Source organism: Corvus moneduloides, chromosome 7, assembly GCF_009650955.1.
Source record: "Corvus moneduloides isolate bCorMon1 chromosome 7, bCorMon1.pri, whole genome shotgun sequence".
Lineage (NCBI taxonomy): Eukaryota > Metazoa > Chordata > Aves > Passeriformes > Corvidae > Corvus > Corvus moneduloides.
In genome coordinates this window covers 6,301,625-6,327,818 of record NC_045482.1, presented here as the reverse complement: position 1 = coordinate 6,327,818, position 26,194 = coordinate 6,301,625, and the positions used below count along the sequence as shown (strand labels likewise).

The window sequence follows — 26,194 nt, the reverse complement described above, 5'->3', positions numbered from 1 at the left end:
ATTTCTCCCCATCAAAACAATGCATGTCAAAGGATGCATTACAATATGCATGATGCCTCAGGAATCATGGACTAAAAAACTGTATTTTTTCCTGTCTTCGAGTCCTAATTATTGTGTCCATTCTTATCTTACTGATGAACAGAAAAAGTAATTTCTTTTGCAATAATGTTGGCCAAACAGCAGAACCTGATAGATCCTGATATGGTAAAACAAAGTTTAAAATTAGCCCCAAGTTCTGCTAACTTGCATGCAGAAATTTCCATTAACTGATTTAAAAAGACCAAGTTGAACTGAAATATATGAATAGAGTTTTAAGTAAAAGGATGAACCACACAGCAGTATAAATGCATGACAGGGAAAGGAATATGGGGGATGTATGGAGCAAACAATGTTTCTTCATGTCCCTTACTCCTCCCTCTCTCCCTCCCTCCCTCTCTCTCTCCTTCCCTCTTTGCATTGGTGCTGTGATTTTTTTCCCCTCACTGAAATAACTTGCTCAATCTAGATTTGGAAAATAGTAATAAATAAGCAATGTGTAGTTGAAAAAAACTGTCTTTTTTTTCACTGAAATTTAATGTTAGTGATTTATCGGGTTATCAGGCTGATCTGGATATTGAAAAGGACAGAAATGAGAAGGCTGCAATAATTCAAAACCAGAAAAAAATAAAGAACTGAGGTTAAATACTAAGTTTCTTATCTGAGGAAGGGTTGCAGCTGGGTAAGGCTCCTCCTGCAGTAAAGAACAGACTCCTCATGGAATCAGTGGTGTCAGTACATGGGGTTAATATTCTGTTTGCAGGCTATTAGTGGGACAGATGGGGTATCTACTCCTCTATTGTAATTGTGTTTGCTCTAAAAACACTTCTTCGGAAAAAAAAATAAGTCAATTAGTTAATCAAACATAATTACAGAATTGAATTTCCCAAACATGAAAACAGAAAAAGTCACACAGTATCTTTTCTCTTGTAATTACTAAGGCAGGGACATAGTGATATGTCTGGGGGTTTTTTTGGCAATGAGAAAACAGAACACTCATTGGCAACAAAATTCGATTTTGCAGGATTAATACTTTACTCAAAAATAACCTCAACTAACCCATCAGTACAAGTTTTGAGCTAAATAGTGCCTAAATACTCTGTTACACTGATACCCATCAAGAAGCCAATTGCTGGGATTAAATTTTATAGGTAAAATAAAAAACTGGAAGGAAAACAAATAAATTTTTTCTTTCATCCAGCAAACAGTGTGTGAAGTTTCTCCCTAAATATACTGAAATATTCATAAAGAATAGAACTTATCTATTTAATTTTAGAATACATTGTGTAAAGTGGAATAAAGACTCCCACTCGCAGCTTTGCACTGCAGACACATTTCTAACAGACCAGCCAAACACTTTCCCAGTGGTTTTGTGCCCCAACACAATGGGACTGCACCTCCTCTTTTCCTGAAGCCTTCCAGTTCCTGCTGATTTTCTCCGGGCACTTCACTCTGTCCACACCAAATCTGACCCCAAGCCCCGCACACGTGGTGGCAGGGGTGACCCTCAGCTCGGCAGCCCGCCCTCCCAAAACAGGGTCCCCTTGGCGTCGTGCTCTGGACACACCCCCACAGCCCACAGGAGTGAGAGCCTCAGTCTGCCTCCCTCCTTCAGGGCTCTGTGGGCTCCTGTTGTGTTGGCACTTCTGCCTTTCTCTTCGCAGTAACAGCAAAAGGCTTTTTGTTTGTTTTTATTATTTAAAGGAGTTAAAAAAGGAAACATCAAGTCTATCACAGGGCTCAGCTCCAGTGCTCCCAGCAGTGCTGAGATATAATTAACAGACCTGGTGCTGACCCTTATTAACGTTAATGCTGGCACAAGTGCTTAAAACTTAAAAGGAAGCTTTTCACTAAAAAAAAAAAAAAAACCAAAAAAACAAACAAAGAAAAAAACCAACCCCAAAGAACCACCAATCCGACCACAAAAGATCATTAAATAATGCAATCTTAATGGGAAAAAAACAAACCAACCTGAAATACAGTGATAGAGCAGTGTGTATTTGGGAGAGGAGGGGCTCATTTCATGGTTGTATGTGCATTACAAAAACATATATGTGTATGAATGCACAGCTGAACATTTGTTTGTGTTCCCTTAATATTTAAAAAGGCTACAAAGATGAGTATGTTTTCCAGAGGGAAAAAAAGAAATATAGGAGGACATGCCAAGTTACCTTCTGGGAAAGCAATAGCAGTACGAAAGGACTACACAAGACTGATTCAAACACAAATGTTTAAATCTCATCTATGCTTGCATAGTTAAGACTGCCTGCCCACAAGGACAACTGAGATGTGGCTCTCTAACATGAGAAACATGATAAAGTAAGAGAAGGAATATAAAATTTCTTCCTTCCAGAAAATTCAGCTGCAAGAATCCTGACTAGCTTATATTAAAAATAATGTCACTTAGCCTAAAGAAAAGAAAAAAAAATATAAAAAGAAATACTGAAACATATTGCAAATAATTATTTTCACTTGCAAGGAATGAAAAAAAATGACACTGCAAGTGCATCCCTGTGTCCCAGAAGCTCCATCCAACGGCATTTGCCAGGGCCACGCTCTCCCCAGGAGGGTGGAGCAGCTGGCATTGCACCTGCATCCTGCTGCCCTTCCTCACTGTCCCTGCAAAAATGCAGCCACTCCTCAGTCATACGAGGCACCATGGGCTTGGCTCCAAGGCAACCAACCATACAGGCACTTTCCTGATTAAAGAGCAGCAGAGTTATTTATGAAATCTTTTATTAGTGAACATGCCCGAAATCTGACACACGATGCATCACTTTTTTTTGTTGTTGTTCATGAAGTAAATCTTCAGAAAATTCTTGAACTCTTCAGTTTTTATCCTGTACTACACCAAAGCTCTGGACATACTGCTCGAGAAGACAACAGGATTTTTTTGAGAATCACTATTTCTACATTTCAAAGATCGTATACAACATGTTGCCTCTGGCTCAGTCCCATTCCCATAGCAAAAAGCAGGTCTGAAAAAATACAGCAAAAAATACTGCTGGGTCTCAGTAAAGAGTTCATTTCTTTCACTTTATAACTCTCCCAGTACTTGTGCCATACCCTGCAAACACACACCAACTCTTCACTGTGCCAGAAGCTGCAGATGCACTGCAGTGCACCCTCTGCAGGTGCCAACCAAGTAGAAGAGATGGGGTTTTTCTTTTTCAGAGGGAGTAACACTGCAATGAGAGCTTTTAAAAAGAGATGTAATGATGACTACAAGGATTCATTGCTTTGTTTTTAAACTGCAAACTCAAACAACTGCTAACATCCAATTATCTTTGCTGGGAATACTGGCATCCCAAATGTGCTATATTGCTCTTTTTAATTTATACCTTACATGCCTCATAACTCATAGGAGGTACAGATTTTGTGAAAGGTTGGGGGTTATATTATTGTTATGCCTAATCACACCTTCCCACTTACAAATTTCTTGTTCTCCACCCATATTCCATGAAATATTTATTCAAACACATGAAACTTACTTAAGTTTGGATTTTTGACTGACTAGAGATTGGTATTCTCTAATGTGAATAGAGAGTATCTCGAGCTTATTTGGCACTGATGTCAAAAAATGCAAAGAAAAACATACAAGGAGAGGAGAAAAATGTAGGCAGGAGAAATCTGTGTCTGGAATCAGGAAAGGGGACAACTACTAATTTAGTCTTTCTGCATAATTTGTGCATTATTATGCGTACAATTTTAAATATATTTGTAGAGCACAGAGATCATTTTCATCCAGAAGAAACAGTTTGAGAAATGACCTCAGATTTTGTGGGGAAAAATTCACTTAATTGATTATATTTTCATCTGTAAATGCAAATACATTAGGGCTATTTATTTTTCATCACAGCTTTCGCTGTTATTGTTGTTGTTTGGTATTTGGAAGAGTCCTCCTGGGAGGGGAAAGAACACCAATCTCGAGTGTGCTGCCATGGTATTAGGTGAATAATCAGAAGTTCTGGGATGGAGACCTTCAAACCCTCTTTGTCCCTGTAGTGACCAAAGTCTCTGGAGGAATGACTGGTGCAGGGGACCGCACTGTGTGGTCCAGATTTCTTCACCAGGACAGCACAACTCACCAAGCCCAAGCAGCTACGACACGAAGGTCACTCAGAGGTTCGGACTTAATGCTCAGCCACATTTATCAAACGCGCAGTGTCTCGAGGAGCTCAGGCGGGGGTTTTCAGCACTTCACAGAGCTCCTTCCAGAGATGGAGGAATTGCTGCATAGAGTCATACAGATGTTTTTAAAGCCCTGGCATGGGTCTCAGATCCCACATTCTGTGGGTTTAGGCCATCATTATCAAATAGCAATTCTCTCATTACTATAGTAAATAATAGCAGTTCTGCCTTAGTTACTCATCTCTCTGTAGTGAGCTCAAGACATTGCTGCTTTTAAAGACACCAGCATTTTATTTTGTTTGGTATTTTTTTTCTTTGTCTAAACTTTCAAAGCAAAGCAGAGAGTCCATTTTTCTCTGTTACTACTGACTGCTTGCAAGTTGCTTTTCCTGGAGTATTTCATAAAGGCTATAGATATGCTCTCCAAACAATATTGTAAAAGCTAAGAACAGGAAAACACTAACAGAAGCAGCGGGACTCTTGAGACACTGAACTCCTTCAGGTCCTAGGAAATAAAATGTGGGTACCCTAGTCCTGCTCTTTCTCTCTGGACTGCTCAGAAGGTACTCATACTATCTCAAAGTGGGTGTTCAGAAGCTGTTAAGACACAACAAATCAAAACACAACCAACACCTGGCAGCACAGGGCCTCCCAGCCAATGGAGGAAACACACATAATAAATCTTCTGGTTTAAATCCTGTAAATTTTCTTTGCTAGCAACATTTGAACGGATGGAAAGAAAATCTTTTACAATGGAATTGAGGTACAGGAGCTGTTAGGAACATTTTCTCTGCCAAACCCTCCCATGGCTTAGATGGTGTGATAACAGACTGCACAATTAGGATTAAATATGGCTTTTCAGAAAAGCTGGGACGAACTCAGCTTTAGTCAGAGCTTTCATCCATTTGATCATCCAGAGATCACTCTCGGGTGCTGGGATCACTGAAACCAAACTGGCTGCACAGCTTACAACTGTCCTTGGGTATTGGGAAACTCTTTGTACTAAGTACTTCCCCTCACCTGTCCATTATTGTAGAAAGGTGTGATAGAAGGAAAAAAAAGAAAAAATATGAAGCAAAACCCAAAGAGAGATTACAAGTTCCTCCCCCCTCTACTGAACTGCTGGAAAACTTCTGCCATTGAGGTAGGAAGTCCCAGGACAAAACCAGAGCATTCAACAGTAGCACCTGCATATGTCTCCAGCAAGCTTATTAAAACTACCCAAGAAAAAGCATTTGGTATGAGGCTCTTGAAAACAGAGCAAATCAGAGCAAGCCTGTGCTGCAGCATATGCTGCCTGCCACCTTTTACACCCAAATATGGGAAGAGGAAGGGTTTTTCTTCATAACACGAATAGAAGCCACAACAAAGAAATATTCCAGAAGAATTAAACTCAACATTTTATCTCAGGAATCAATAGTTGTATTTGCCAGTAATAACAGTGAAATTTTTACTTTGGCCAAACAAGCATCCATGCCTTTTTTTCTATTTGAAAACTTTAATTTTTTTTCTGATTTCTTAGCAGAGAGATTAGACTCGTGAAGGTCCAACAGAGGAAGAGGATGGCTTCCTGTCTTTCACCAAACACATCCACAGAGCCACATGCAAACATAGACACACAGGCCCCCTGCAAAAAAGACGGAGAGGCAGGATCTGCCATGCTCCATCAGAGGCTGGTGCAGTGCCCACCCTCTCCTGTCCAAAGCCATGAGAAAACAAGAATTAGCATGTGAAACAGTGGAAAAAAGTTCCTGTTCAGTCTCACACCTGGCCTCAGCTTCAAAATCAATTTTTCATCAATACTGAAGAGAGGAACAAGGACTGCAGCCTTCAGGTTCTCATTATTTCAAAGTGCTTCACAGCACTTACAAATTAATAAATATAAATCCTAAGTGAGGTCAAGTAGGGAAGACTCTGCCCATCAGTTCTTTTCTCCTGCCATCCATCAATGGCGTGCTGCTGTGTGAACATAACATCTGAATAATCAAGTTCCAGCTGTACTTTAACTAAAACTCATAGTAAGCAGCTACAGAATGCAATGAAGCTACCTGCTAGTTTCTTATCTATGTATCTTTCTCTCCAGCTTCTCACAGATTGCTGTTGCTGCCGAGGTCCACAGCTTCACAGTCCAAACCAAATCTAACACTCACACTGACAGTGTAAATTACAGGCTAAATAAAAATACCAGTGAGAGAGAAAGAATGTTTCAGGGACTAGTGCTAAAGAAAAGAAAAGCCAATCATTATTCTATATAATACAGATACAAAAGATGTAATAGCTTATCTATGTTCAGAATAGATAAGGAAGAATAACAGGAAGAAGGGAGATTCAATTAGAATGAAAAGCAATCAATCCAGATACACAGCCATATGATTTCACCAGATTAAAAAAAAAAAAGGTACAGAATAATTACCAGGTAAGTGGCCTAAGTAGGAATTTTCTGTACAGTTATTACATATCTTTACACTATCATTACATATCTCTTCGGGGAGTCAAGATGCATTGTCTTTCCCTCTGAATTATATAGATGTAACCCCTCTGCAGATCAGGATGCTGCCCTGGGATGCCTTGCCTCTCTCATTCTGTGGAAGCACTGCTTTTATGTCACCAAAGTAAGACTCACAACTTGGAGGCAAAGTGATATAATGTGGTGATAAAAACATAAATATTGATGCTTTAAAGTTAACACTTCGAAACCTTTCATTAAAACACTTTTTTTCTGCATTTAAATAAAATTGTAGCTCATTTCAGAACTGTACCTGCACTAATTTAAGTAGTCATAGGCTGTTTCAGAACTGTGTCTGCACTAAACGAAAGTTTACCAAAAAGCATGCCAAGTTTCTTACGCACATCTGTTGCAACAAATGTTGCAAGTCACATCTGAGGTATACCACAGCATTTACATGACAAATTAAACTGGGAAGAAGGAAATTATACATTTACAATTTTTATCATATTATTAATTATCATTCATCATTCCCTGTTCCTCTTCTCAACTAAACTGTTCAAATGTCTCTTTCTTCCCACCTCAGAATTTTTGACTGTAAAATCTCCACAATAAGATTTGTTTCCAAGAAGACAGTGTATTTTGCTTTCCAGAATCTGAAATTGAGGACAACTCAACTGTGATTTCCAAGCCCACCCTAAAGGTCATCTTATTTCATTATATTATCTGAATAGTTGAAGTAGGGAGCAGATTTCTCTTACCTGTTTGTGAGCATGATCATAAGAGTTAATGTGATTGTCAAACTCCTGGTGTTTATAGTACTGCTTGTCACAGAGTTCACAGTAGAAGTTGGCTTTAAGATCTTCCAGAGCTTTTGCTATCGTGTTTTTCTTTTCAGCATAATCCTGGAGGGGGGTGGGAAAAAGTAATTTTAGTTTTGCCTTTGATGCTGCGAATGGATTTTGTGCTCTGCAGTTAATCATATTTGTAAACGTTTACACACCTCTGTAACTAAAAGCCTTCCCATATTTGCTGTGTTACACTGCACATATTTACTGGATCTGCTGCGAGGCTGAAGATTTGCACACTTCAGTTTGCTATACAGTTGCCAGCTCCCCTTCGGGGCTCTGTCAGAGGCTAGAAGGATTTCCCTGGGTTCTATTTAAATACAAATATTTATCATGCTGAAGGCTATTTTTGAGTTAATTTTGATCCAAGCCTCACTCCTTGGTAGTATACCGAAGCACAATAAGCAGGAGAATACAAATGGCAATAGTTTAGCTACAAGGCTTTTACAAGAAAGTCTGCTTACTAAAAAAAAAAAGAAAATTAAAGAAATACTAGGTCCTTCTTGAATGCCTGTACACGTGAAATACGAGGATCACTTTCACAGCTGAGATGTAATTACTAACTTCATCACTTTGTGTTTGTCATCCCATATTAGGACAAATCTCTGTTTACCATACATTAGCCAAAGCATCACATCCAACTCTGCTTATCATTTATGAGAAAATTACATACAAGATTTATTAATTCCCTAAACACATTGATGGTAACATGGCCTGTTGTGAAACAGCATAGAAATGGTCTGTCATGCCAGATTAGTGTAATACCAGTTAAACACTGAACATGTATACCCTCAGTGCAATGGTTCCTGCTTTTGACAAATCTGTCCAGGATAGAATCTCAGGACAACATCCCAAACATGTCAAATATTGTTTAACAAAACAAACCCCTCAGATTTGTTTCTCAAAGTTTCTTCACTGTGAGTTCTTTGGTTCAGGTAGATTAAGATAAAAGATGATATTGTAATCAAAACTGAGTTAATTTGGGGAAAAAGTCTGTATTTGCTTGCAGTTTTCACAGCTAACAACTCATATACTTCCAATATATTTTGGGGACTTTAAAATGGAAAATTTATGTTTATCAGATTAGAATATTTTCATAACAATGGTGTTTATTTAAAAGAGAGAGGAATAGTAGTCATAAAATTAAAATTATATCCAGAAAGTACTTATTATTTAAAGTAGTACTTTAACTATAATTCAGCATGATTGGACTGCTAGCAAACACTGTTGATTCATACCCAAACTGAAGTACTCCCTCACCAAAATTCTGTCCATTAATAGAATTGCACAAGTCACTTCAGAGTGCTGTTTTGAATATTGGCTGACACATGACAAATTCACACATTCCTAACACCTCCCTACAATTATGTTTCATAAAATCTGTTCCATTTAAACCCAAAGTGAGTTAGCATTTTATTTCAAGAAATAACACTACTTTACACTTGGAAATACATTTATGCACCATGGAAATTTCACCTGGAAACTCTGCACTTAGCTCTTGGTACCAACTAGTAAAAACTACAGGTTTTAAACCACTTCAAGTGTTACCAGGATGCTGTGTATGGAAAGCAGTGGAAATAGCATGGAGACCCTAAGGAAATACACTCCCTTGAAACAGTTTGAAAGTAATTCTTGTCGTCTACAAAGGGATGACACCTAATTTGGCTTTATTAAAACACAAAAAAGAAAAATCTGAATTTGGGATTTGGGGGAATTATCAGAACTCTGAAATACTACGAAACATCATATATATATATATATGAAAGTCAACGTGATGGATCCTAAGACAAGAACAGTGAATTGAATAGTAATTTTTCATAAAGATCTTACACCATGCTGTTGATTAACCCTCAACCAAACTTTTGCAAGACTTACTAATGTTGTGTAATACCTTGAATAAAGTTCTGTAATTTCACTGGTGGTGTCCTTGACATAAAGCACCATTTTTGAAACAATATACTTTCTTCACAGCAAAACCTAACCTGAATGCAATTACATTTGGCATGCCAATGCATATTAATGAGGCAGGGGCACTGGAAGCCCATGAAAAACTTTACTTCAAAGTAATAAAATCTCTTCAGGATCTTGGGGTTTCTATCACTAAACTCCTTCAGCTGGGGTTTTTTGGGGGAGAGGGTTAAATTTACATTACAATAGTTCATCAAAATTTCAAAGGTAAGTAAAGAATGGCAACACATCTAAATTAAATGCAAGTAGATGGGATGGAATAGAATAATGGAGCTCAATCATGCATGGAGAAGGGACTTTTAAATGACAAGAACCAGAAGTATTTGACCTTGGGAACATATGAATGGCTGTATTGGTACACTTCAGCCTTTTAAACCTGGGCAAGATTTTGATCTGTACAACTTAGGAAACTGACTCTTAACTAAGCCCCGTTCCCTTTGCTTTGCACCTGCATGCTGCTGGTTTCAGTTGTTGCATATCGGAAAAGGTCATAAACATTTCCCTTTTATTCCCTTGGACTGGGTCATTGATAAGTATATGTACCTTCCTTCAGGTATTGCTTCCTGCATGACATAGTTCTGGTTTGTTCAAGCATTCCTTACACCGAGGCCACTCATTACTTCTGCTTATTCTTTCCATAGCCTCCAAAAGAAGATCTGAGAACAAGCTACACCACAGTGCCATGCACAAATCCATTCATAGTCTCTGTTTTCTACCCTCTCCCTTTTTGAATGTTTTTTTAAAATCATGATACAGCACTAAACCAACACTTCTATGCAACTCCTGTATCACCCATATCCTTTGCTGCTGTATAATATTCGGCTGGCAGATGTTTCTATCCAGCTACTAAACTTCATTCAAATTTAAAAATTTCCCATTCCTCCAGGGGCGGCAGAAGCTCAAGACAAACCTCAACGCTTCAGCTTATTGTATTTCACATGCACAGACACAAAAAACCCCTTAAGAACACCCTTAATGGAGGATGTTCAGGAGATTCTCTGTGGCCGTGGGATCCCCTGGGCTGGGCTGTGACTGAGTCAACTGTTCCTGCTGCTGGTTGGCACTGGGAGTGAGGAAAGTCTGATTTCAAGGATGAACAGACTGGAAACAGGAGAACAGAGGCTGCTGGTTCTCTGCCTGCTAGGCTGTTACTATCGATTTTGCAAAGAGTGCTGCCTTGGCAGAGGAGGCTTTCCCTAGCGCTGTCCATTTTGATGAGGGATAACTGCCCAAAAACTGACAGTAAAAAATTACAGTCCCTGGACCTTGAGAGCAGCGGGCAATGGATTGCAGACAGAAATAATCTGGAAACTCACTGGAGAGGAGTATTCCTGGAGTAAAGTAGCAGCCAAAAACTCACTTAAACTGGTTAAATATGATCAAACTTAGTTTCATTTTCATCAAGATTTGCAAACCATCCTGGAAGTTCTAAAAGAACTTTGAATTAGGATTCAGCCTGGTAATGAAACTCAGAACTGAGTGTCACTTAGTTTCATTTTTTTTTCCTGAAAGGCTTATTATCTGAAAGCCTACAGCTATAATTCACTGTAGCTATTTTTCATAATTTATATGAAAGATCTCTAATAAGTGATCCCATCAGCTGGCTTTATTTCTCCAAATCCATCTTCTCCATCCTCCAAAGCCTTAAGCCTGTGCAAATGCTACTGCAAACATCTCATAAATTGGATTAAGAGCAGGCTTTATTCACAGAGGGCCTGTCACAAACCAGACTGGACTTTGTGCTCCCATTACAGGAGAGAGAGAGAAAGAAGGAAAGGTTCATGAGTGCTGAACTCTTTTCACAGGTAACTTTGGAGAGTTCACTGGATGCCTCAGCCTAGGGGATATTTTTATGGAGTGTACTTCAGGCTCATACTTCTACTATGTGCTGAAAGGTCAGCTAGCCAAAAAAAAAAGGAAGAATGTGAAATTATAATACATTTTCTATTCCATGGTGATTACTAGTGTGAATATTCTTACTTTACAATAAATGTGAGCTCCTTTTATTGCAGTAAGCTATTCTGCATTTACTGTAGACTTAAAAGGGTCAGGCCTGCAGTCACTGCAAAGCAAAACGTATTACAGAAATAAACCCCTTCTTCAGGATAATTTGCTGGTATAGTCATCCCAGAGAGGATTAGGCTGCTCTGGTCTGATCCTCTGGATTAGAGCCCATTAGACCTGACAGATGTTCCAGTGTAACCTTGTTTCACAAAAAATATTCAAAGCATTTTTTCCTGTCACAATAACTAAAACAAAAAAGCAAAATTGTATTTTAAACATTTCCAAAAAAATCAAATTAATACTCTTGATTTGGCAAAACTCTGCATTAGCTATATTTATATGCAAAAAAATCCTAAAAATATGTCATTACCAAAAAAAAAAAAAAAAAAATCAGCTACAGCTTAAAAGCACACTTCCCTGTAGTCAATTAACTGTGACATCCATGGGCACAATTAACAACGGATTCCTTAATTTCCGGTATATTTACTTGGTATTATAAAGGCAGGACAAAGAAGCAGATTTTGTGAAATAAAATGTACAACTTACTAACATCTCCTCTGCTATCAATCTTGGTATTACTTGGTATATAGAATTTTTTAAAATATCTTTGCATAGCAGTTTTTTTCCTCATGTAAGCAGGCTATACATCATCCACTGATGTACTTGAAGGAATAAATAAAAAATAGAATACATTAATAATATTAATACAGTCTAGTAACAAATCTAATTATTTATAAGGTTCCTGTCCTTATCAAGGTGGGGAGACCAAAGGAAAAAGGTGATTAGATACATAGATCAAATTACTCATTGATCCTAACAAATTCATTTCCAAGCAGTGCAGAGGGAGTTTCAGTTTTGTAGTAAGGAGACTGATGACTGACTGGGAAAATAATTACCAAGAAAATTGTCAGGTCTTTTTGATTACCTTGCCTGAAAGTTTCCCATTAGCTGTGAGAGGTAATAGCGAACTACAGTTCACAAGGCCACAAACACCACATACTATTTCCTTGATCCCTTCTGACATTCTCCGTTTGGGCAAATGTGTTTCCAGCAGTGACCTCACTGTTTCACTGCACTGGATGAGGACGGGCCCAAGGAAGGAGTGGTATCCTATATTAATTGAACATTGGAGGCTGAAAAAACCCCACACTACCTTTATTTTCTCTTCAAGATTACCTGCAGACACCCAGTGCCAACCAAAACACTTATTACATACAAGAGAGCTAATCAGTATTCTGCTGAAAATGCATACTTGAAAATGCTATTGAAGACGTGCAAATTATTATAAAACTGGTTTCTCAGCTTCCCGATAAACACACAGACAGTACTTCATGTTTGGGTAAACACCCTAGCGTTAGGATAAATAACACAGTGAAATTAGAATGAAATAGCAAAATTTATTCCCATTAGTGCTGTTTGCTTCCTAAAGTCATCTTAATTTTGCAACACCACATTTGCTAGCCATATACCTACTAATGCAAGCAGCTGAATCCCACACCCCCTGCACTAAATAGAGTGAGACAGATGAGAACAGGGCCAAAGCTGGACTCGGAGGAGAGCAAAGCAATGCAGAACAGTGTCCTGCAATAGTGAGACTGAATTAACTGCAAAGGAAGCTTACGACGTGGCAGCAATTTGTTATCAGATTTGTCTGTCTCATTTACTTACTTAAAGCACTTATACTGCATAATTACTTTTAACTGGGACTCATAAAATCACTTGATTGTTTTTTTCTGCCATTAAAACTAACTGTTGGGCACAGGCCTGTAGAATTATTTATTTATTCTAGTGCTTTATAAAACCTACTTTCAGGCAGAGCAGACACTTATAAGGTGAGAGTGCTGGCCACACATTTTTGCTTGGGAGTTTGTATTAAGAAGGAGATCTTCATCAGCGCTTATGGAAAAACACAGGTCTAGTCATAGCGAAGAAAAATTTATCAACCACATCTCTACCACTAATCTTTTGACAGAGTGGAACTGAAGGAGGCTTTCGTGTAGAAAGGAAAGGCGGTTTAGCTCTAGAAAATATCTTCACTGAATGTTCGTCACTGCTTAATGATAAGCAAGGGAAGAAGTAGCCTGGTATTAATCTCCTTTACTCCTCTATGTTAAATAGTCCAGTCACTTACTTTAATTAGAGCAGAATCTTGATTTTAAAACATCCAGAGGTTTAAAACATTTAGCTTTTAATTTCCTTATAGGAGGCACATAGATGTCTCAAGGTTTTCATAGCTACTTAATATAATTCTATTGACAGGTGAGTGTCATATTAGACTCTTTTGGAAAATCAAGTTCCTCTATTTGATTCTTCCACTGACACACTGAACTAAATGAAGTGCCTTTGAACCCTGCAGAACTTGCAGTCCCGGAGATGGACGGAAAGCCCCTCTGGAGCACAAAAACTGAGTGCTGGAACAGATGTCAGTGTTCGTGCCTGGCAGCCCTCAATCCAAGGGTTATGACCATGTTTTTCGTAAGTGTTTCAGGACCTGAGGAAGGGCAAAGGACAGAGTGAGGGCAAGTTGTTTATTTTACTACAGGTTAACTGACTGCCAACTGACTGGTTGCTATTAATTTGTATTAAAAAGTTGCTCTAGAGCTCTTCAAGCTTTAATGAGTTGGTGAAGTTAGTTTTTGGTCCAGGAAAAATTGCCAGTAAAGCTGGCCAGGGCATCAGGGAAACAGAAAATTGGACCCTGTATTAAATATATTTAATTTGGAGCAGGTGATTGATCTAGGATACAACTTACATATGAAATTTTGCATACTTATATGTTCAGGATGAGAGTTCTTGGTGATTATTGCGTTCAGCTTTCCTAGCTCTGGCTTGTCATGCTTGACTACAATAATTTTCTTTTCCACAAGATTTTTAGCATGATCGTCTGTAGTGATTTTTTTCTTACTAAGCTTTCAAAACAGTTTTTCTTGTACTTTCTCCTTTCTGCTTTTGCTTATATTGTTTTAAGATTTTTTTTTAAAAGAAAGACAAAATTAATATAATACATGAATTGAAATAAAGATGTTTCTATCTCATTTTATTCTCTTGAAGAACACAACTTCTCCGTGACTGGTTAAAACTGCAATCTGTTCTACTTTTAAAAAACCTGATACATAGTTGTTTAAATATAAAACCACGTCTCAAAAATGCAAGCATTACATTTGTTGTATTGAGGAAGTTTCAAGTCATATTTTAAACTCAATCAATGATGTTTTCAGAGCCAGTGTGTTAGCTGGGAGCTACGGAGGAGCATGTGGTGCCCCACTGAATTCAGCGCTCCTGGAAATCCCCACAGCAGGCTCAGTGGTTTTTCTTTACAGAGCCTTTTATTTAGTGGTTCCATTTTACTATGGCTTTCCAGACTATTAAGTCTTTTCATGCAAATTTACTGTCTTTTTATAGCTTAGGGGATCCATCACAACTGGCCCCACGTTATGTGCTCTGAAGTTATGTGCCACAAGCACTTACCTGCCCAGCCACTGAGACAGAGACCTCAGAACCAGGCCAGGTCTGAAACACTCCTGGGAAGCTTTGTGCATCTGCCCAACACGTCCTGGATGTGGACAGGAAACAATTCCAGCTGCAAACCAGGACAATCTACTCCGACAGGTAGCTAATGGTCTGTATGGGTTTATCCCACTGGAAAGAACCATGTCCTCCACAGACATCTGGTTATTAAACAGAACACGTGCTACAGGGTTGGAACTTCCAGTTAAAAAAGCCCCTCAACCACAGCATCAATCCTCAAAACCCACTAGGAATTACTCTCCTGAGCTCCTTCAGTTGTCTAATTATGAATATGTATGATCTTAAGGTTTGCATTATGATGCAATATGATGCAGTAAATATTTATTTACCTAAAATTAATCCTCAGTGTTATCACAGTCAGAAGAACACTTCATCTGAAAGAAAAAAAAAAAAGGGAAAAAAAAAAGCTTCACTCCTTTCGGCATCGTTAAATAATGCAAATAAATCTTTTTACTCAGAAGCCCAGGGAAAAAGTTTGCCCGAATGGGAAATGGGATTAAGTTTAAATTTGCCACAGAGAACAGTCCTTGAAAAAAATCCTTCTAAAGATTTATTCTACTCTTGAGTTGATTCAAAATCCTATTCACAATCAGTATTCGAGCATGATGAGGACGCTTGGTGTAAATGAAAAGGCAGCAACATTAACAAGGCAAAGAGCAATGAGACTGTAAGAACAGTGCTTTGCAAATACACAAAGAGATTTTGAAGATCCTGTTCTTTCATTTCTTAGATTGTTTTTTAAGCTGCCAAACAATGAGAAGAGCCCTGTAGGGATCCTGATTTACCCTGGCAGATCTATGCTAGCTAAATTAGGAGAGACTTTGTAGCAGTCTTAAACCCAGAACAGCATCTTTGAGATGAGATGAGCCTGCTCTTCCTTCTCTCTGAAAACATAATAAAAAATATTGCAAATGTCTGAATGACCTCAGGTTGAAAAAAAAAAAAAAAGAAAAGAAAGGACATTGGAGTAAGTGCAGCTGCTGCTGAAGCATCTGCCTATATGATAAATACAGTAGCCAGCAACCCACGGCAAATATCTTTTCCCGATGACTTTTAATGAGTTTGTCTTACTCTTTGTATGAGGAACAAATGGCAAATGAAGCATTTATCATTGCTGTGACCCTCACCTGTATAAGAAGTTATTTGAATAGATGCAACTCATGACAATAATTATGTGAATGCTAATACTTTAGTTTTGAAGATTTTAGGCCATAAGGCTGGATAGTTGATAGTCAATAATTTCAGCAAAAGGGAAAGGCAATGAACGCTTAAGAGAAAATACAACCTAAGGCTCATACATGCCTAAAAGCCAGAAGTTCATTCCACCTCTGGCCACAGGGGAGAAGAAAAAAATTTTGGTTGACTTGATACTTTTCACTTTTGTCTTAGAAAATTAGGAGTAAATGAAGGACTATGGTACAGCCATGTGTCAAGATACATGGTTGGGCAAACACTTCTGAAATTGACAGTGTGAGAAACAGAAAAGGCATGAGAAAGCATTTTTATTGATCTATTTGCTGTCTATCTACCCAGGCAAGCATTCAATAACAGCCAATCCTGCCATGAGGATAGCCAAACTGAAGTGCCTGATATCCAGCATCCATACACAAGCTGATGGAAAATACCTAGAAGTGACTGGCCACTACCACCAATGACATTTCCAAGGAGACTCCTGAAAAAGCACCAGGACTGTGGCTGTGCTTGGAATGGCTCTGATGCCAGCAGCACATCTTGCGTGGCACCTCTCACTGCGAGACGAACACATGGAGATGAAGCAGTGCCCGTGATCATAAACTCCCTCATCCAGCACTGCCCATGATCATTAACTACATTCTGAGAGAGGCAGGGAAAATGAGCCGCATCCACAAAATAGTCAAAGCTGCCTCAGAAATATCACACTTAAGCTCACACCTTAGCATAAGTGATACATTTAGACTCACCCTTAGTCACACTGTTCCATTTCCTGTCCTGTTTTTCTGCACTGAACACTATCAGAAGTCCCTGAAGTTGAGCAAAAACGCAGGGAATGACATCTTGTCATGCTGTCAGCGAGCGAAATTGGGTTTTAAATACATTTTGAATATACACTGACAAAAGCTCAGGACTGGACTAGAGCCTGAGATCTGAGTGAAATCTGAGGGACTATTTCTGCCAATCTGTCACACACTGCAGGGCTCAGGCCAGCTATCAGAGAAGGAGACGCTAAACCACAAACCCTCTGTGAGCAGAGCTAATCCACTCATGTCGGCTTTTCCCAGAAACAGGGACATTGCAAAATCTATCAGGTCCAGTTTGAAACTCCAAATATTCCATGTACCTTACTGACAATTTCTATTAGAGAAGTGCCTATGGGTTCCTTTTGCTTTAGGGACTCTGAACAGAGTATACAAGACAGTTTCAGAGTCCCCAGAAGTTGAAGTGGTACTTTACAGGTACCTCCTCCTCAATAGTGAGGCCTCTTCTCTGTGCCTGGCTACTCCTCCACACTTGTTTGCAGGAGCACACATTTATCTAAATAAACCAGCAACCTGATCTAGGTTAAAAATACTTCTGCAAGGGGGAAAAAAAAAGTTTACTTAAAATCTGAATCAATTCATACATCCAGTTAAGCTCCATCACCACCATGCCAGAGCAAACAGGAGGGAGGTTGTATGAGATGGAACAACTGAAAGAGATGGCCAAGAGTGACCAACCTTTTTACAGGGGAAAACAAAGCCAATAACAAAAGCATAAGGTCCAAGAGAAATAAATGCAATGATCAAAACTAAAATCAAAGCCTCCTAATATCATGTGCTCTGTAGGAAAAAAACCCTGAACTTTTAGGTTTCCATAAAACTACAGATCCAAAAATTTTTATTTTTCACTCTCCACAAAGAAGTTGCTAAATGGTGTGAACTGCTCAGCAGTTACAGCAGTATGACCTCGAGCCTCAAGGATCCTCTGACAGAACCAGAAAAAATGACTGGAAGGGAGAAAGAATGGCTCAACACATTAGAAACAAATGTATACTGAGGAGATGCCAGCATTAGTGGTGAGCTCAAGGCATTTGGTAATAGAAAACAATTTCTTGCACACAAATACTTCATATCCTTGCATTATTCAGTTTTTTCTTGTCCCTAAGCCACATCTCCCCAGCCAAAAGTTGTCTCTTTTTAGTTGAAATGAACTCCAGTTGGCTTGAAGAAACAAACAGCAGATGAACACCCCACACCATGGAAACTCGTGGATGCGCAACAGGCTTCCCAGTAGGACTAATCACTGGAATGTATGCAAAATTAGCATTTCTGAACCTGATAATAGTTTTTGTTACAAAGCAAGAGTATCTGCAATAAGGCTAATACAGGAGTCACATGAACACGACTCCAGCTTAGCAACAGTTAGTAGTAAACCAACAAAATTTTATATCAACACAATATGGCTGTTTATAAAAGAAACAATCTGACAGTCTGGATACAGAGCTTAGCACAGCCTACTCAAAAAAGCGATGCTAAGTAGCAGTGAGTGGACAAAACTATATGTATTCCAAAAGCTTAAAGGTCTTTGGATCTTAGACTTCTTCAGCAAAGCAGAGCACAGCCAAGCAAGTGCAGCACAGGCTGACTTCCTCTGGGCTTGAGATTCAAGTGTGGATCCTACAATATTAATGAGTAGTATCCTCACAGTGTAGCCTGTTTTTCTTTTCCATTAGACCCTACACTATTGAAATATACATAAACTCTTGAGTTCTTTGCTTCCCTGCTAGTTTAGGCTGACATGGGCTTGACATTTCATGTATACATGTGCATTAACATGCACACACACAGGGCATGGCAGCAACTGCACCAACACTCAGAGTGCACAGAGAGCTCTTCCAGATCAATATTCCTGTGCCATTTTAAAATACATTAATCTAGCACAGGTTTAGCAAGCAAAAAACTGCATACTAACATGTTGCTTCTTAAAACTGTGCTAACAATTACAAGGAATTCACCTTTTTATTATTTTTCCATATTTATTATACGTATTCTGGGCATCCAGTGAAAAAGAAACTATTTCCACAAACTGAATTCCATCATATGGTAAAATACTTTATGAAGATTAAATGAGATTAATGTATTTGAACTACTCCAGACAAACCATTTATTTCCTCCAAACAGGGTGGAAAGGTACTTAGCAGAGGATGCTCACGTTGAAGTTCTGTGTCGAGCTGCTGCCAGGATGTATTAAATGAAGACAAAAGCACTTAGGGTTTTTGTTCCAAGTTCATCCTCAACAATGCAAATGAAGCTTTTATAGATGTATATTTAAAGCATTGTTTTATCCTTTTTATCCTTTTATTATTATTTCCATTGTTTTATCCTATTTATCCTTTACTATTTTTTGGGGTATATTGTGATCACTTTGCATGACAAATTTCACAAGCAGAAGTTTAGAATTATATGTTTAAATACACACATACACGTGTGTGAAAACAAAGTAGATGGCAACTTCATTTATCATCATCAACCTTGTTTTCATAAACAACTTGATCTACAAGAGCACATTAAATCAAGTAATGACCATGGCCCTGCACTGATGGCAGCAGAGCTCGGCCAGCTTCCATAATATGAGTCAGCAATTGTTCTGTGATATCTTTAATTTGGTACAAGCTAAATCCTCTTAAGAGCGCCCGCTGCAATCCAAAAGGTCAGACAGGAAAGTGGCAGAAAATCAATACTGACAGCTTCTGTCACCCTCCACAATCTATATAGCTCTTTCTAAGCCAAATTGCTTCTTTCTAATCTTTCTAATATTTGGCTGCTTGACTCTTTCTTATGTAACATTAAAAAAAAAATAGGAAAAGGGAAATGAAAGAATTACTTTCCTGAAGAGAAATTGTAATTTTAGCAACAAAAATCGGAACAAAGCTGGTTCTTGGCAGGGGTTTGTGCAGATACTGTTGTGATCAAAGTTGCATTTTAATATAGAGACTGTCCAAAGCCACAACAAAATGACTGACTGCACTCCTGTATCAGCAACAATATTTTTGAGGTGGGTTAGCCAAAGTTTGAAAACCAGAATAATACCAGTTGGGCCCATTTGATTTTCTTACAGCTCTTTAGAAAGTACAGTTCCTTATATTTACAGGCTTATAAGGGTGATTATCAAAAGACAGTGAAATAAAAATGCCAGAAGGTTTTAGATCAAGCTTTAAAAATGGTTTTCTTACCTACTGTATTTCTATCATTAATAAATACCAGCACTAATAATCAATACATGCAACCTGGAGAAAAACAATAATTTTTCAAGGAAGGGAGTTTAATACAAAGAAAAGAAAAGGTCATTCTAATCTAAACCAGGTTAAAATAAAAAAAAATTAGTCATCCCTTTAATGTTGATATGAAAATTTAATAGGTGCTGCAGCTATTAGCAATCTTGTCTTTTAAAAAACACATTAACAATAATAGAAAAATACAGATTTTAGCAGACAGTGAATGACAATTTGTGTTCTCAAAAAGAAGGCTGAAAACACATAGAAAAGAATCAATGCTCAGCAGTATCCTGCTTTTATTTGGAGTCTTTCCTTGAGAAAGCTGTTGATTATAATAATTTTTTCTGCATCCTGAATTTGTGAGGTTTTTCAAACATTTTTTCACAACTGTGTCCCCACCACCTTAAAATTGGGCTTTCCAGCTCAGTAATCACAAGTGAGCAACTGATGCAAACAGAGAAGCTGTGCTGGTAGTCATCACTTTGTATTTTTAAAATAATTCTGTTCAATGTTTTCAAGAAAGCTGCTGAAGTATTGATTTTTTTCTTTATTAAAAGAAAATCTTTCTTTGGCCAACTCAATCCAGCATCTCTCTGCATGGAAATACAAACCTACAGGAGCGGCTGAAATGAAGAGCAAGCCCAGCATGTCATCCCACAACCAGGGATGCTCCCCAAAACCAGCTCCAGCCAACCAACCACTTCCAGGCGACCCCCAGGCCACTGGGTGACCAATGCCTTTCTGACAGGAAAGGAAGGTGGGATTCCTACCTGGTGTAAAGCAGGCAAAGCCCTGTGCCACAGAAGGACACTGATGAGTAATGTATTTTTCCTGGCTGGCTTCTTTTAGGAGCTATCAAGTACTACTATAGGAGGCTCACCTTTAAAGATTATGTTGCTGGTATATATACATTCCCGACGTAGAGACTGCTTCCTTTTTGGAAATACCTTCCCAAGGGAGGTGTATATGAAATTACTGCTGTGAAAAACAGCTCCTGAAAAAGTGGTAGGAAGAAGCAAAAGTTTCCTCTGCTTTCTCTTTCTGGGGCCCAAGTGTTTGACTTCTGCTTCAAATGGCAATTCAGCCACTGAACATACAGTTTTTAATGTTCACCTTGCACACTTAATTTTAAAGGCAATGAGAATAGAATAATTTCATAGAAATTCACTGACCTTTTAAAAAGCTTTCCGTACACCATTTTCTCTCAAATTGGTAAGATATTTACTAGGATGAAGCTTTTACTTTTTCCACTAACAAATATTTTTCCCCTGCCTACCTGATTCTAATCATAGTATTCTTTATTTCATACTAATAATTGTGAAATAAAGCATTTTTAAATAGCAAGTAATAGAGTCACAAAGAGAAGTAGTAGACAAAACGTTCAACAGTATGCAGGTAAAAATGCAAATTCTTAATATTTAAATGTCTGCTTGCATAATCTCAGAGCTCTCTGGCACTAATATTAGTTGTTTCAGTCTTTACTTCGGGCAGCTGACCACGTCAGAAGGACAAGCAGGAATGTTCTTGAAAAAAGACATAACACTTCTGTCCCACAAAACATGGCAGTTCCTTCCTCACTTCAAAGATTTTCTTATATTGAGAAGGTTCTGTTGCAGGTTTTTTATTATTTTGATTACAATAATATTTATTATGATTTATTATTATGTTTTGGTTTGGGTTCCTATCTCTGGAACATTCAAATGATGTTTCAAAAAGAATCTCTGGTTATATAATGATGACAAAATTTCAGACTTTTAAGTCTTGCTCCTTCTCCAAAAGTGACACACATATACAAGATTTTATATATGTAGATACACATTTGTACTTCTAGTTTTGCATTTTAGTTTAGCTTTTTTTTTAGTTTCAACACTATGTTGGGTTTGGGGGGAAGAATTTTTGAACAGAGGATCATGGCATACATGTTGGCATTTATTAATGTCATAAGAGACCTGACAACTTTCCTGCAGCCCATTATCGAGCATCCCACCAGTTCTGCTGTTGGCATAGGAGCACCAGAAGGCAAAGCCATGCTGTTGTACTTATTTTTTCCAGCCAGAGGAGAGTAGCTCTTAATCTACTGCTGAAGGTATTGACTTCACACGAGCAGAAAGGTGACACCAGTATCATCCGTGGGCAAGATCAATGGAAAGGCGAAGAAGTCAAACAATCCCACCTAAATACAAGAGGGCCACGTTAAAGCCACTGTAAAATCAGATAACATGGATTTGATTGAACAGCATGGGGGAGAAAACGTGATGTGCTGGGCTAGCACTTAACTTCACTAACCAATTTAAACCCGTGCTCTCCAGATTTGATTATCCACATAACTATTTGGAAGCACAACGCCATCACAGGAAAAGGTGTACAGGATCTCTCCAGTGCTATATAATTAAAAGCAAACATTGATCATTTGACTGTAGAGGCCAGAACCTCTGTGAAATACAACTTCATTGAACAATAAATTCAATTGCAAATTTACTAATTATTTTAAGATTAAAGCATGTTGCATTACACACACAGAGCTACGTACTCTGACCGCTAGCAGAAAGTATTCATTACAAAAGCAGTCATGCTTCAGTGACAGCAATTATCATCTCATACTTGTTAAATGCCACACAAAATGAGACTTGCTTCAGATGGTTTCATTTCAGCCCACCTGACCTGAATCAAACTAACGATGTACTGCAAAAGCTACACTTACGCAATAGCTGACAACACCAGTTGATTACTGTGTGGTCTTTTCATGGGCTTTAGTATGAAAACAGCAGATTGAATACAAATAACAACTTTAATTTTATCTTTATTTTAAAAAGAAATCATCCATGCCTGCATCCATCATGGAAAAGCAATTTTACAGATTTTCAACAGATGTAGCTTAGCATCATTTTAAAGACTGCACTTCAGATTCGACTTACTCCAGGTTTATAATATTGAATTACATTTATTAGCAACAGTTGATTATAAGTGATATATTCAGGATGAACAGATTTCCTAATTTAAAATGTGTAAATACAAACTGTAAGAAAATGGTTTGAACCTGCACATATTCAAGGGCACTTGGTATAACAGTAATCAAGCCTCCTGTATTCATGCTGAAGCAATGGCTCCCAACAGATCCCTGCCATTTGATTCAGCTATTTAAGTTAGAGGTTGGAAAAAACCTTTTCCTACAACAGGGTAGGAGACTCGGAGGATTGCCATGCTTGAGACATCAGTTACTTTTTCTGTCAAGATTCTAAAAGAGCCCCAAGCATGCTGCAGCTCTCTTTGAGAATGACAACAGAAAACAAGTGTGAATGAAAGGCTGAGTAGTTGCCAAGACCTACCTGGAAAACAGCATTTACCTTTCCACTAATTAGAGCACAAAAACGAGCTGCCTTCCCAGGGCCTGTACAGGGGTGGGCTCTCAGGCAGCTTTTCTGAAACACAAACCAAACTAATAAAGGAGGTCTCCTGGAAATCTTTCTTCCCTCATTTCACACATGTTTCTAAAGCCCATTGAAGCTGATTTTTCCTTGCCATTTATATCCAGGTAACAGGGGAGAACTAAGGGCTCTTCTCTCAGCTGCCACCTATTCCAGTTGTTTGGCAGAGCACAGATTCAGTCCCTTTTGAATGGCAGAGAAAACCTTCTCAAGAGAAGAGAACAGACTGAGTTAGGGAAAGAAAAGTGCTGATGAACTACAGATACTAACTTTCTTTAGCATATAATTCACAGATTTGACTGAGACTGATAAAATCAGTAATACATCAAAGTAAAAAAAATCCCTCTAAACTCTCCATCAACAGGATGTGTTGAATTACCAAACTTAAAATGTTTGCATTTTCCTCTCAGCTCTGTATGTATGAAATTCTGTTTAGGAGTTTGCATAGCTTTTATGTTAGGAAGCAAATTTTTTCTGAATTATATAATCTAACCTGTTAGAACAAGATCTTTCAGGGAAAGCTGAGACCTTAAAGTTAGTTAGTGAAGATGTGAAAGCTCAGTTTCAGGGAACTAGAGATGATATCCCCATTTTCAGGTACAATTTCTTGCTCATTTCTTTGTCTAAATATGAAGGAAGTATCTGGAACAAAACATTTAATTTCTGCAAGACTGCCCCACCCAAACACACGAACAGCCTTTTGGTCAATAATACCCTCCTGCAACTTGATGATCACAAAAACTGTAAGCAAGCTAAGACTTATGAGAGTTTAACTTTCTGAAGGCAACCTTAAGACTCAATATGCAGTCCCTTTTATTGTTTAAAATGTGATATTATGTATTTGGGACAAAAGCTGCAGTTTTGGGAGCTTTAACATTATATACAAATATAGCACCAGTCTATAGTCAGACAAAAGGAACAACTGATACTGTTCAGCAGATTTCTGTGTGGAGAGCTCCCACAGGAGCTCATGGAACCTGCTCAACAGTCTATTTTAAAAGATGTGACTGTCTTGAAATGCTGATATTTTTCTGAAATATTTCTGAAAAGACATTTTGTGTTTCCATAGAAGTACTGAATGTCTGTATTACTGCATCAACATTTCTTACACAAAACTGGTTAAAATAACTCTATTCTAAACCAGTGAATTCAGTCAATAAATGGCAGAGTTTTGCAATCCATGCCTACACAGCTCTCCCTGGTCTGGAAATTCAGATCAGTAATCAACTGGCTGAAAACTTAACTCCTCACCATGTTTTTTCCTCTCTGCTCCCCCGACACCACGTCTTTTACACCTGCAAGGAAACCAGATTTGATAATAAACTACAATACAGCTAGAAATTGGTGCAGCAAGCAATTTAGATCTGACCATGCTGATGTCCCACTCCATTGACATGTTTGACCTGAGCAAGAAACAAGACAACAGGCCACTGTCTTTAACTATGGCAGTGATGAAATAAGGAGGATCTGCCTGCTCCAAAATGTGTCAGGGTCAAGTGCATTGGAGGAGACTGATGCACATAATTAGCTTGGGCTATTTGCCTCAGACAGCCACACTTGCTCTTCAGAAACTACTGCTCACCTTAGACGCTTATTCAGTACTTGTATTTGTAACCAAAGCTCAAGAGAGGCTGAGCGAGCACCTTGAAAGCTCAATCTAAAGGAATAGTTTACTGTAAGAACATTTATTACTCCAAAGCAAACTGGTTTTTAGATACTTCATGACTATCAAATTACAGCTGATAAAGCCAAACTTGAGAAGATAAAATAACTGGCAAAAGGAAACAGATAATTTGTTGTCCCTTTTCTTTCTCCCTTTCCCAGCACCTTTAAGAAGCACCACCACAAGGAGTAAAGGCAAAGAATAGTGCAGAAGATGCTACATTCAATACATTTGGGTGAGAATCAGCATGGCACTGCAAGTAAACAGGCCTCAACATATAATTGGATTCCTACAAAAGAGCCTTCAGAAGGCACTGAGGAACCCAGAGATAGAGAGCCCTCAGGCACCCACCCACCAACACACTGGCCACTCTTTTCTGAACCATTGACTTGAAAGTGAATTTGAACTTTTTCTCAATAAATTTATAAATTCATATAATCAAACATGCCATACCAACAAAGCCCTGTCTTTTATTGCCTCTGCAGCACTGCCTATTGTTTCCCAAGCAACTTCCACCCCTGCTCAGTTCAGCCATGCCCTTCTACTCCGCGTTTATTTCACAGAAACAAAAAGGTAACCCTGCCGGCTCTAACAGTTTATGTGATTTTATAGGTACAATCTGAACAACTAATATAAATGAAGCTTGAAACTAATTAAAACAACATAAACATGGCACAAGTTAGAATGAGAAAATGGTTTGGGTTGGAAGGGACCTTAAAGATCAACTCATTCCAATCCCCGGCACAGACACCTCTTCCACTAGACCAGTTTTTCAAAACCTGGATTTTTTTTTTCCTTCCTTCGAAAGAAGAAGGGCAATTTTTTCAGTTATTTGCTTCTGTATAATTATAATCTTCACATGATTTTTGTATTAGACTGGAGCTTCGTATCAGCTGAGAGATAAAGGGAAAGTTT

At 38.3% G+C, this 26,194-nt stretch overlaps 1 protein-coding gene across 3 annotated transcripts in view; it reads right to left on the bottom strand.

Annotated features, from left to right (window-relative positions):
- The window catches only part of ZNF804A (zinc finger protein 804A), a 162,378-nt gene that overhangs the window by 32,261 nt on the left and 103,923 nt on the right, over positions 1 to 26,194 (bottom strand). For 2 of the 3 annotated variants that reach the window (XM_032114795.1, XM_032114794.1), the window contains exon 2: positions 7,375 to 7,518. The exons of the other annotated variant lie outside the window; for it this stretch is intronic. In XM_032114795.1, coding sequence (XP_031970686.1) covers positions 7,375 to 7,518 — 144 coding nt within the window. The remainder of the gene's footprint in view (positions 1 to 7,374; positions 7,519 to 26,194) is intronic. 3 annotated transcript variants of the gene reach the window in all.